The sequence below is a fragment of the Schistocerca nitens genome, chromosome 1 (assembly GCF_023898315.1).
Source record: "Schistocerca nitens isolate TAMUIC-IGC-003100 chromosome 1, iqSchNite1.1, whole genome shotgun sequence".
In the NCBI taxonomy this organism is placed as follows: domain Eukaryota; kingdom Metazoa; phylum Arthropoda; class Insecta; order Orthoptera; family Acrididae; genus Schistocerca; species Schistocerca nitens.
Window position 1 is genome coordinate 1,100,068,890 of NC_064614.1, and position 12,248 is coordinate 1,100,081,137.

The window sequence follows — 12,248 nt, forward strand, 5'->3', positions numbered from 1 at the left end:
TCTCCCTCAGGAGAGAGGTCTATTCTCTGTTTATCTACCTCAAGCACCAATACCCTATGTTGCTTTCCACTTGTAAGTGCGATAAGGCTCACATGGTTACTCGCATTCACCTCCACCCAAGTAGGGGCTATGCAGTTGGAGTGCAAAGCCTATTGGACCAATCACATTTTTAGTCTTTACAATATTTGGTCAAAAGTATACAGACACCTATTGATAGGACATTGAAACGGGGTGCGTGGACTCTTCTCCTCAGGAAGGCTTGAAATCCTCTGGGGCCACTTTCAGTAGCGTATATGAATGTCTGTTGAGGGCTGGCGGGCCATTCTTTCTCAAGAACCGAAAACAGATATTGATTTTGGACGCTGGGGTCTGGAGCCAGTACCCCGTTTTAACTCTTCCTAAAGGCGTTCAGGTTGTGACTCTGGGCACGCAACTCCATTTCACGAATGTGACTGTCCACAAACCATTGCCTCACATCTGCTCCTATATGACAGGGTGCATTGTCATGTTGCCACATACAAACGTCCCCTACTATTTCTCTACTGTATGTAATACATAATGCATTAATGTTTTCTTAAGCGCAAAAGGGGACCACACACTAAACACAGAAACACCTTCATTCTGTGACGCCACCTCTTCCTTACATTGCTGTTGCCACTACACGTGGTGGCAGGTAACGTTCATCAGACATTCACCAAATCCAAACCCTTCCATCGGATTTCCACAGGGTATGGATTGATCAATCACTCCAAATCACTCTCTTCCAGTCATCCACTGTTCAGTGGCGTCGCTGTTTACACCATCAGGATCTGCCCTAGTCCGATACTCTGTTTAGCGACTTGCATTAACATGCATATTGAGAAAAAACGAACAATAACCATTAGTCCAGCACTAAGTGAGTAGCACTGCTGCATGGTAGTAGTAAACAGCACTGGGCAGAGCAGACCATGAGATGGCGCAAGCTCTTTGTGTTTCACTGTTCTTGTTAGGCATATGTAGCAAATGAAAACAAAATTTGTAATTTTGTGTGTAAATTGAAAATTCCCTTAACAATTGGCGTCCCATTAAAGTGGTATGCTGTATTAGTTTGCAGCGATTCGATATGTACACGGCACAAACGAAATGTGTCGGCCGAAACATCGGAGATAATGGAATACTCTTAGGAGAGACATCCAGTGCATATATATAATGAAGCGCCAAAGAAACTAGTATAGGCATGCATATTCAAATACAGAGATATGTAAACAGGCAGAATACGGTGCCGCCGTCGGCAACGCATAAATAAGACAACAAGTGTCTGTCGCAGTTGTTAGATTGGTTACTGCTGCTATAATGGCAGGTTATCAAGATTTAAGTGAATCTGAACGTGGTATTATAGTCGGTGGACGAGCTATGGGACATAGCATCTCCAAGATAGAGGCGAAGCAGGGATTTTCTCGAACGACCACATCAGGAATACGGTAAAACATCAAATCTGCGACATCACTGCGACCGGAAAAAGATCCCGCAAGAAAGGGACCAACGACGACTGAAGAGATTCGTTGAATGTGACAGAAGTGCAACCGTTCCGCGAATACCTGCAGATTTCAACGCTGGACCATTAACAAATGCCAGCGTGCGGAACCATTCAACGAAACATCATCGATACGGGCTTTCTGAGCCAAGGCCCACTCGTGTACCCTTAATTACTACATGACACAAAGCTTTACGCCTCGGCTGGGCCCGTCAACACCGACATTGAACTGTTGACGTCTGCAAGCAAGTTGCCTGGTCGGACGAGTCTCGTTTCAAATTGTATCGAGCGGATGGACGTGTACGGGAATTGAGACAACTTCGTGAATCCGTGGACCCTTCATAAAAGAAGGGAACTGTTCAAGTTGGTGGAAGCTCTGTGTTGGTGTGGGGCGTGTGCAGTTGGAGTGATATGGCAACCCTGATACGTATAGATACGACTCTGACAGCGACACGTACGTAAGCATCCTTTCTGATCACCTGCATCCTTTCATGTCCATTGCGCATTCCGACTGATTGGGCAATTCCAGCAGGACAATGCGACACCCCACACGTCCAGAATTCCTACAGAGTGGCTCCAGCAACACTCTTCTGAGTTTAAACACTGCCGATGGCTACCAAACTCCCCAGACATGAACATTATTGAGCATCTGGGATGCCTTGCAACGTGCTGTTCAGAAGAAATCACCACCCCCTCGTATTCTTTCGGATTAATGGACAGTGTTGCAGGATTCATGGATTCAATTCCCTCCAGCAGTTCCTTCCAGCACTACTTCAGATATTCGTTGAATCCGTGCCACTTTGTGCTGAGGCGCTTCTGCGTGCTCGCAGAGGCCCTATACGATATTATACAGGAGTACCAGTTTCTTTGACTGTTCCGTGTATATCGGTATTCAGAGTGCTGCACACAATACAGAAGCACATCACCGTGTCAAGGCTGACTGCTTCTCTGCATGCAGATCGTAGGCTATGATCGTTAGCTGAGAGTTAACTGCTTACACGTGTCTGCTACCTACCTTGTTCTATGAAAGCCATTTCCTACGATTTGGCACTCTCACTGCTTAATGGGCTGGATTGGATCACGAAGTCATAAACAACTATATTCCTTTCTTTCAGGAGTGCCAGTTCTGCAAGGTTCGCAGGAGAGCTTCTGTAAAGTAAAGTTTGGAAGGTAGGAGACGAGGTAGTGGCAGAAGTAAAGCTGTGAGTACCGGGCGTGAGTCGTGCATCGGTAGCTCAGATGGTAGAGCACTTGCCCGCGAAAAGCAAAGGTCCCGAGTTCGAGTCTCGGTCGGGCACACAGTTTTAATCTGCCAGGAAGTTTCAAACTACACTCCTGGAAATGGAAAAAAGAACACATTGACACCGGTGTGTCAGACCCACCATACTTGCTCCGGACACTGCGAGAGGGCTGTACAAGCAATGATCACACGCACGGCACAGCGGACACACCAGGAACCGCGGTGTTGGCCGTCGAATGGCGCTAGCTGTGCAGCATTTGTGCACCGCCGCCGTCAGTGTCAGCCAGTTTGCCGTGGCATACGGAGCTCCATCGCAGTCTTTAACACTGGTAGCATGCCGCGACAGCGTGGACGTGAACCGTATGTGCAGTTGACGGACTTTGAGCGAGGGCGTATAGTGGGCATGCGGGAGGCCGGGTGGACGTACCGCCGAATTGCTCAACACGTGGGGCGTGAGGTCTCCACAGTACATCGATGTTGTCGCCAGTGGTCGGCGGAAGGTGCACGTGCCCGTCGACCTGGGACCGGACCGCAGCGACGCACGGATGCACGCCAAGACCGTAGGATCCTACGCAGTGCCGTAGGGGACCGCACCGCCACTTCCCAGCAAATTAGGGACACTGTTGCTCCTGGGGTATCGGCGAGGACCATTCGCAACCGTCTCCATGAAGCTGGGCTACGGTCCCGCACACCGTTACGCCGTCTTCCGCTCACGCCCCAACATCGTGCAGCCCGCCTCCAGTGGTGTCGCGACAGGCGTGAATGGAGGGACGAATGGAGACGTGTCGTCTTCAGCGATGAGAGTCGCTTCTGCCTTGGTGCCAATGATGGTCGTCTGCGTGTTTGGCGCCGTGCAGGTGAGCGCCACAATCAGGACTGCATACGACCGAGGCACACAGGGCCAACACCCGGCATCATGGTGTGGGGAGCGATCTCCTACACTGGCCGTACACCACTGGTGATCGTCGAGGGGACACTGAATAGTGCACGGTACATCCAAACCGTCATCGAACCCATCGTTCTACCATTCCTAGACCGGCAAGGGAACTTGCTGTTCCAACAGGACAATGCACGTCCGCACGTATCCCGTGCCACCCAAAGTGCTGTAGAAGGTGTAAGTCAACTACCCTGGCCAGCAAGATCTCCGGATCTGTCCCCCATTGAGCATGTTTGGGACTGGATGAAGCGTCGTCTCACGCGGTCTGCACGTCCGGCACGAACGCTGGTCCAACTGAGGCGCCAGGTGGAAATGGCATGGCAAGCCGTTCCACAGGACTACATCCAGCATCTCTACCATCGTCTCCATGGGAGAATAGCAGCCTGCATTGCTGCGAAAGGTGGATATACACTGTACTAGTGCCGACATTGTGCATGCTCTGTTGCCTGTGTCTATGTGCCTGTGGTTCTGTCAGTGTGATCATGTGATGTATCTGACCCCAGGAATGTGTCAATAAAGTTTTCCCCTTCCTGGGACAATGAATTCACGGTGTTCTTATTTCAATTTCCAGGAGTGTATAAAGATCTCAGTGAAGCGATGGACCATCGCCCAAGAGAACACACATCTTGATGTTTGGCGATGCAGCGTTTTACAGCCACGCCAGGTGCCTTGTGTCTGGAAACGAGCTAGTCTGCAGCAAGACAAGCATATACAGTGCGATGGCGTTTTGGAGCACCACGGACTGTCAGTACTGCGACCATTGTTGCTGCTTGCCTTGACGCGGCAACAGAGGCAGGCAGTACTACTGTGGTGCACCAACGACAACATTTGTCACAGGAAAGGCTCCACGTCGTCTTTTCAGAAGAGTTACGCTTCCGTGTACAGTATCACGATGGACACATCCGTGTGTAGAGGTTCTGAGCATAGTGAAAACTATGGGATTGCATTCGTCATTGTCATATCGACCCAGCACTTGGCGAGATGAATTGGGTTGCCAGTGGATACACAACATGATCACCTCTGGTCCACACAGCATAGTACAGCAGGCAAGATATTTCTGATGTGTTAAAACCGATGTCTTTGCCATATCTTTGAGTGCTATGTGATGATATCTTTCAACAAGATAATGTAAGACTATGTGGCGCCAGTGTTGTCCTGACCTCCCTCGATCGGAGGGACTTCAACTGTTACTGTGGCCAGTACATTTTCCTGATATCGCATACAATGAAAATACTTTGTCACGCAGTGCTGAGTGACTGGCATATCACCAGTCGGCCGGTACGGCAGCTAATGAACTTTTTTGCGTTCGGTTGGACCAGTATTTGTCATCGAACCTCAGATTGACTCGATACCCAGTCGGGCTACAGCCATTTGATATTAACTTCCCTTATGCCTGTGTGTGGATGACATGCTGGAATGGCCGCGGAGTGTGCAAACTACGTATCGGACTTACATACTCAACACAGAAACGTTACACAAGCAAGTGAACGCCTTGTATAACGTTTAACCAACAATTGCATTTTTTACACTTCCTGAAACTCTCTATGAACTCAACATTGTGGTAAATACAAATGAGAGCAATTCTCATTAATCATTAATGACGTAAATTTTCTACAGCACAAATTAAATGTTCCATGTATGGCACCTATTTTTACAATGGAACACCGAAACAGTGAAAAAACAATTTAGCTATGCAAAGGAAGCTGGTCGTATTTGTTTGTTTAGCAGGGTCGCCTGACCATAACAGTTGTAGGACAGAAATGAAAACAATCCTAATCATTAATGCACGAATTTATTTTCTCAGGGTTCTGTCACAATTGCATACATTACTACACTACTGAACATTAAAATTGCTAAACCACAAAGGTGACGTGCTACAGACGCGAAATTTAACCGACAGGAAGAAGATGCCGTAATATGCAAATGATAAGCAAAAGAGCAAGGTTGGCGCCGGTGGCAACACCTACAGCGTGCTGACATGAGGAAAGTTTTCAACCGATTTCTCATACACAAACAGCAGTTGACCGCCGTTGCCTGGTGAAACGTTGTGATGCCTCGTGTAAGGAGGAGAAATGCGTACCATCACGTTTCCGACGTCGGATTGTAGCCTATCGCGATTGCGGTTTATCGCATCGCGACATTGGTGCTGGCGTTGGTCGAGATCCAATAACTGTTAGCAGAGTATGGAATCGGTGGGTTCAGGAGGGTAATACGGAAGTCCGTGCTGGATCCCTACGGCCTCGTATCACTAACAGTCAAGATGACAGGCATCTTATGGCTGTAACGGATCGTGCAGCCACGTCTCGATCCCTGAGTCAACAGATGGGGACGTTTGCAAGACAACAACCATCTGCACGAACAGTTGGACGACGTTTGCAGCAACGTGGACTATCCGCTCGGAGACCATGGCTGCGGTTACCCTTGACGCTGCCTCACAGACAGAAGCGCCTGCGATGGTGTACTCAACGACGAACCGGGTGCACGAATGGCAAAACGTCATTTTTACGGTTGAATCCAGGTCCTGTTTACGGCATCATGATGGTCGCACCGCGTTTGGCGACATCACGGTGAACGCACATTGGAAGTGTGTATCGTCATCGCCATACTGGCGAATCATCCGGCGTGATGGTAAGGGGTGCCATTAGTTACACGTCTCGGTCACCTCTTGTTCGCATTGAGGGCACTTTGAACTGTGGACTTTACGACCCGTGGCTCTACCCTCCATTCGATCACTGCGAAACCCTACATTTCAGCAGGATAATGCACGACCGCATGTTGCAGGTCCTGTACAGGCCTTTCTGGATACAGAAAATGTTCGACTGCTGCCCTGGCCAGCACATTCTCCAGATCTCTCACGAATTGAAAGCGTCTGGTCAATGGTGGCCGAGCAACTGGCTCGTCACAATACGCCACTAACTACTCTAGATGAACTGTGGTATCATGTTGAACCTGCATGGGCAGCTGTACCTGTACACGCCATCCAATCTCTGACGTATCAAGGCCGTTATTACGGCCAGAGCTGGTTGTTCTGGGTACTGATTTCTCAGGATCTATGCACCCAAATCGCGTGAAAATGTAATCACATGTCAGTTCTAGTATAACATATTTGTCCAATGAATACCCGTTTATCATATGCATTTCTACTTGGTGTAGCAATTTTAATGGCCAGTAGTGTATTTATATTTTGAACAAAAAAGTGAGTATCTGTGAAATGACTGCTTTTTGAAGCTCAATGGTCTCAGAACAAGTTTACCTGACTAACGAAGCCAACATCGCTAACTGTACGTCAGTTAACCAACCAAAGCTTGGTACACAGTATTTGCTGTGAAGTCAGTCATCAGCTCAGACATCCACGTCACAGTGCCGATGCTACTGACCTGTCTAAATGGATGACAGTATCCGGAACGTAAGATACAGAAATTTGCCTTCATTGGAGACGCCAAAATGGCTTTTCACACGTTTGCATCAGTCTATAGGTCGTGCAGTTCGTGACTACAGCAATTCTCAGGGAACCTGCGGTCGCTATACTCTAATTTCGAAGGATAATGCCAAAGTGTGGACAACGCAACCAGGCCAACTTTCAGCCTAGCAGTTCTGCTAACTCACAAATCCACATGGTATTTTAAAGCCCCAAGACCGTCCAGGCATCCTGGAACGCACCTGCTGTGGTCCGCCTCACAGAAGATAAACTCAAGAATCTTCCTTCAGAAGCCTCTAGCCATGTAAAAATAGAACTACGAAACTTATTTGTTATTCCAAAGTGATCTGTGACTGTATCATACATTGTTGCTGCCCGAAGTGGCAGGTCTGTGTGCTAAATTTTGCAACATATTTTCCCCCCAATCATTCACAGTTTTAATAATGTATTCTTGCAATTATAATATTTTATTTATTATCCTTCTTGGTGCTGCAGTTTTAATGGCTAACCGTGTATAGAACCGTTGCAGTGAGGACTTTCATGGAGCACCTTTGTGACGCTGCACTTGGTTTGTGCCTGCAGGTTTCTCGGACAACGCGAAGACGTGGCTGCCCGTGAACCCCAACTACGTGACGCTCAACCTGGCGGCACAGAAGGCGGCTGAGCGCAGCCATTACCACGTCTACCAGCAGCTAGTGCGCATGCGCGAGGAAGCCATCGTACAGCAAGGAGACGTTTCCACCGCTGCTCTAGGCAGCGCCCTCGCTGTCGCCAGGTAAGGACACAGCACAGCATCCTTTCAATCCTGTGAACAAGACTATCCAGCTGTTGCAGGCAATCTAGTTACCAAGCAGTCCAATTACCGCCTCCAATTACACTACTGGCCATTAAAATTGCTACACCACGAAGCTGGTATGCTACAGACGCGAAATTTAACCGACAGGAAGAAGATGCTGTGATATGCAAATGATTAGCTTTTCAGAGCATTCACACAAGTTTGGCGCCGGTGGCGACACCTACAACGTGCTGACATGAGGAAAGTTTCCAACCGATTTCTCATACACAAACAGCAGTTGACCGGCGTTGCCTGGTGAAACGTTGTTGTGACGCCTCGTGTAAGGAGGAGAAATGCGTACCATCACGTTTCCGGCTTTGATAAAGGTCGGATTGTAGCCTATCGCGATTGCCGTTTATCGTATGGCGAAATTTCTGCTTGCGTTGGCCGAGATCCAATGACTGTTAGCAGAATATGGAATCAGTGGGTTCAGGAAGGTAATAAGGAACGCCGTGCTGGATCCCAACGGCGTCGTATCACTAGCACTCGAGATGACAGGCATCTTATCCGCATGGCTGTAACGGATCGTGCAGTCACGTCTCGATCCCTGAGTCAACAGATGGGGACGTTTGCAAGACAACAACCATCTGCACGAACACTTCGACGACGTTTGCAGCAGCATGGACTATCAGCTCGGAGACTATGGCTGCGGTTACCCTTGACGCTGCATCGGAGACAGGAGCGCCTCCGATGGTGTACTCAACGACGAACCTGGGTGCACGAATGGCAAAACGTCATTTTTTCGGACGAATCCAGGTTCTGTTTACAGCATCATGATGGTCGCATCCGTGTTTGGCGACATCGCGGCGAACGCACATTGGAAGCGTGTATCGTCATCACCATACTGGCGTATCACCCGGTGTAATGGTATGGGGTGCCATTGGTTACACGTCTTCGTCACCTCTTGTTCGCATTGACGGCACTTTGAACAGTGGACGTTACATTTCAGATGTGTTACGACTCGTGGCTCTACCCTTCTTTCGATCCCTGCGAAACCCTACCTTTCAGCAGGATAATGCACGACCGCATGTTGCAGGTCCTGTACGGGCCTTTCTGGATACAGAAAATGTTCGACTGCTGCCCTGACCAGCACATTCTCCAGATCTCTCACCAATTGAAAACGTCTGGTCGCTGGTGTCCGAACAACTGGGTCGTCACAATACGCCAGTCACTACTCTTGATGAGCTGTGGTACCGTGTTGAAGCTGCATGGACAGCTGTACCTGTACATGTTACCCAAGCTCTGTTTGCCTCAATGCCCAGGCGTATCAACGCCGTTATTACGGCCAGAGGTGGTTGTTCTGGGTATTGATTTCTCAGGATCTATGCACCCAAATGGCGTGAAAATGTAATCACATATCAGTTCTAGTATAATATAATTGTCCAATGGATACCCGTTTATCATCTTCATTCCTTCGAGGTGTAGCAATTTTAATGGCCAGTAGTGTACTTTTCTTTTCATGATGTTACAACCCGACATGGGTCTTAGCCTCTTCAACAAGTTTCCTCCATTCTTCCTTCACCAGCGCGGTTCTTCGCCATCCTCTAACTCCGAGACATTTTATATCTTATCCTACATCCACCGGTTTCGTGGCCTTCCCCTCTGTCTTCTTCCAGCTGGCCTCAATTCAAAAAACCTTTCTAGTTGTTCGACCAATATCCATCCTAGGGAGATGTTCAAGCCAGGCTATTCTCCTAGTTTTTTATTGTTTTTATAATGTAAGCTCCTTATATGAGGCGATCAAGCTCATTGTTCATTCTAGATCTCCTGAACTGCACCATAGCTCTTACGCAGGATCCGGCGTTCAGATATCCTGAACTGCTGCCAATCAGCACTTGTTAGCGTCCATGTTTCACATCCGTAGATTACAGCTGGCGACCTTATGAAATCGAAGTTTCAGTTGTCAACCTAGAGGCCACCAGTGTCTTATTTATTGTTTAAGAATTTTATGCACAGCAGCTAAGACAGGTCAAACAAAACAAAGTGCCTGACGAAAAAAGTGAAACACCCAAATGAGAGCAGCAAACGAAATGAAACTTCAGGTCTGGGACTGTGTATGATGTTGTTTCAGTGATTACAAAATAGAGACAAGTTTACAAAAACTTGTAAACATGAGCCTACTTACCAGTACGATGTTGCACACCCTCTGGCACGGAAGCGTGCACTGATTCGGTTGGGAAGGGTGTCATAAAAGCACTATATCCCCTCCTGAAACAAGCTGTTCCACAAGTGTTGTAACTAGTCCTCAATATCCCGGATACTGGCATTCGGACGGACTAGATGCCCAGGCTGGACCCACACATGTTCAATTGGTAACCGATCTAAGAATGTTGCTGGACGTGAGAGTACCTCGACTTTTTTTGTTTTTTGAGTCATCAATCTTCTGACTGGTTTGATGGGGCCCCCATGAATTCCACTCCTGTGCCAGCCTCTTCATCTCAGAGTAGCAGTCTATGGCCGCGGGGAGTGGCCGCGCGGTTTGAGGCGCCATGTCACGGATTGCGAGGCCCCTCACGCCGGAGGTTCGAATCCTCCCTCGGGCATGGGTGCATGTGTTGTTCTTAGCATAAGTTTCTTTAAGTAGTGTGTAAGTCTAGGGACCTATGACCTCAGCAGTTTGGTCACTTAGGAATTCACACACATTTGAACATTTTTTGCAATCTATTTCCTCAGTTATTTGCTGGATATTTTCCAATCTATGTCTTCCTCTGCAGTTTTTACCCCCGACGTAACACAAACCATTCATAGAGACACATACATGTGTGTATGAGCATATCCTGACGAAAATGGCTCCACGATGCTGTCGCAGAAAGCTGACACATGAGGTACAGTTGTGGCATCAGATTTCCTTCAGTCACTGCTAGTCGTTATTTGAATTTCTCCTTGATGGCTGTGCACACCATGATGTCAGGAATAACACTGCTACGCCTCTCCAAAACATTGGAACCCCTCCCCAGGTTGCCGGCATACTCGCCGACGATCTACATTTGGAGTAGCCAAGATCTACAAATCATCGCTGAAAACAGTGCGACGCCAGACAGTCATGCTTCCCGACCACGGAAGAACTCCAAATGCAGTTATTTGCGTTGTGGTGTTAGCGGCAGCCTGTTCATGGGACGGTAACTCCATAGTCCAGCTGTTGGAATCTCTGACCAATAGCGCGATGTGACATGGAATGCACTGTTCTCTGATGGCGATCGCAGATGTGAAGGGGTTACGAAGTGGTTGGTGCTGGCGACCCTACATTACGGTGGTCAGAGGTGACCGATCGGAACCTTGAGGACGAGTAAGCCTGCCTCACGTTCACATGGGAGCTACGGTCACATCCGAATGCGTCACAAATCTGGATGTTGCACGGCTGGACCAGCAGGCCAAATGTAGACCCACAATTAAGACCGTTACAGTATCAGGTGCCGGCAACTCTATCTGAGACAAGTACGCGGCATCTGCATGTCTTTCACTCTGCTCACTCAGCACTCTGGTGGGCATTCTATTTGTCGCAGTTGTGACTCTAGTCGTTTACATACGCACTGAGGATGTGTGTGTTTACGAAGTTACATTGACATGTAACCGTGTCTTCTAAGTGCTTCACTTTTTCTGTTAGGCAGCGTGTATCCACAATGAGAAATATATCGTATTTACTACGTACCAAATTAGGTACGGTTTAGATGCCTGTTGTTATAACAAATTTGGCATCCTTGTTCTGTATAAGTGGGAACCTTGTCCCGACAGATTTACTCGTTACAGATGTATTTGCGCCGGCCGTTGTGGCCGAGCGGTTCTAGGCGCTTCAGTTCGGAACCGCGCTGCTGCTACGGTCGCAGGTTCGAATCCTGCCTTGGGCACGGATGTGTGTGATGTCCTTAGGTTAGCTAGGTTTAAGTAGTTTTAAGTCAAGGGAACTGATGACCTCAGATGTTGACTTCCATAGTGCTCAGAGCCATTTGAACCATTTGAATGTATTTGCGATGCTCTGTTTTGGCTCATTCACACAGCGTTGTTCTGTTATAAATCATAGTGGCTTACGTGTGAAATAAGAGCGTCGTCTCAGCAGAAGGTGTTTGTTTCCCGAAATTCGGACAACTAATTCGGCCAATTAACACTCGGTGTGTATAACCGGTAGGAGACTTGAGGTAGGAATTACTTGCTGGTGTTTCCTTTCTGACCTAGGTCCTAAATGACAGTTCGCTGTGCGATGAGTTACAGTAAGAAATAGTTCACAACCTGTGACAATGCTGTGACACACTCGCTCAGTTAAACCCTTCTCTAAGGACACTGCGGATCAACACCTTCATCGAACGTAAT

The 12,248-nt window shown here is 48.1% G+C and overlaps 1 protein-coding gene across 1 annotated transcript in view; it reads left to right on the top strand.

Annotated features, from left to right (window-relative positions):
* Positions 1-12,248, top strand: part of LOC126230929 (uncharacterized) — a 344,514-nt gene that overhangs the window by 297,545 nt on the left and 34,721 nt on the right. The window contains exon 18 of the mRNA XM_049942408.1: positions 7,691-7,883. Within this exon, the coding sequence (XP_049798365.1) occupies positions 7,691-7,883 (193 nt within the window). The remainder of the gene's footprint in view (positions 1-7,690; positions 7,884-12,248) is intronic.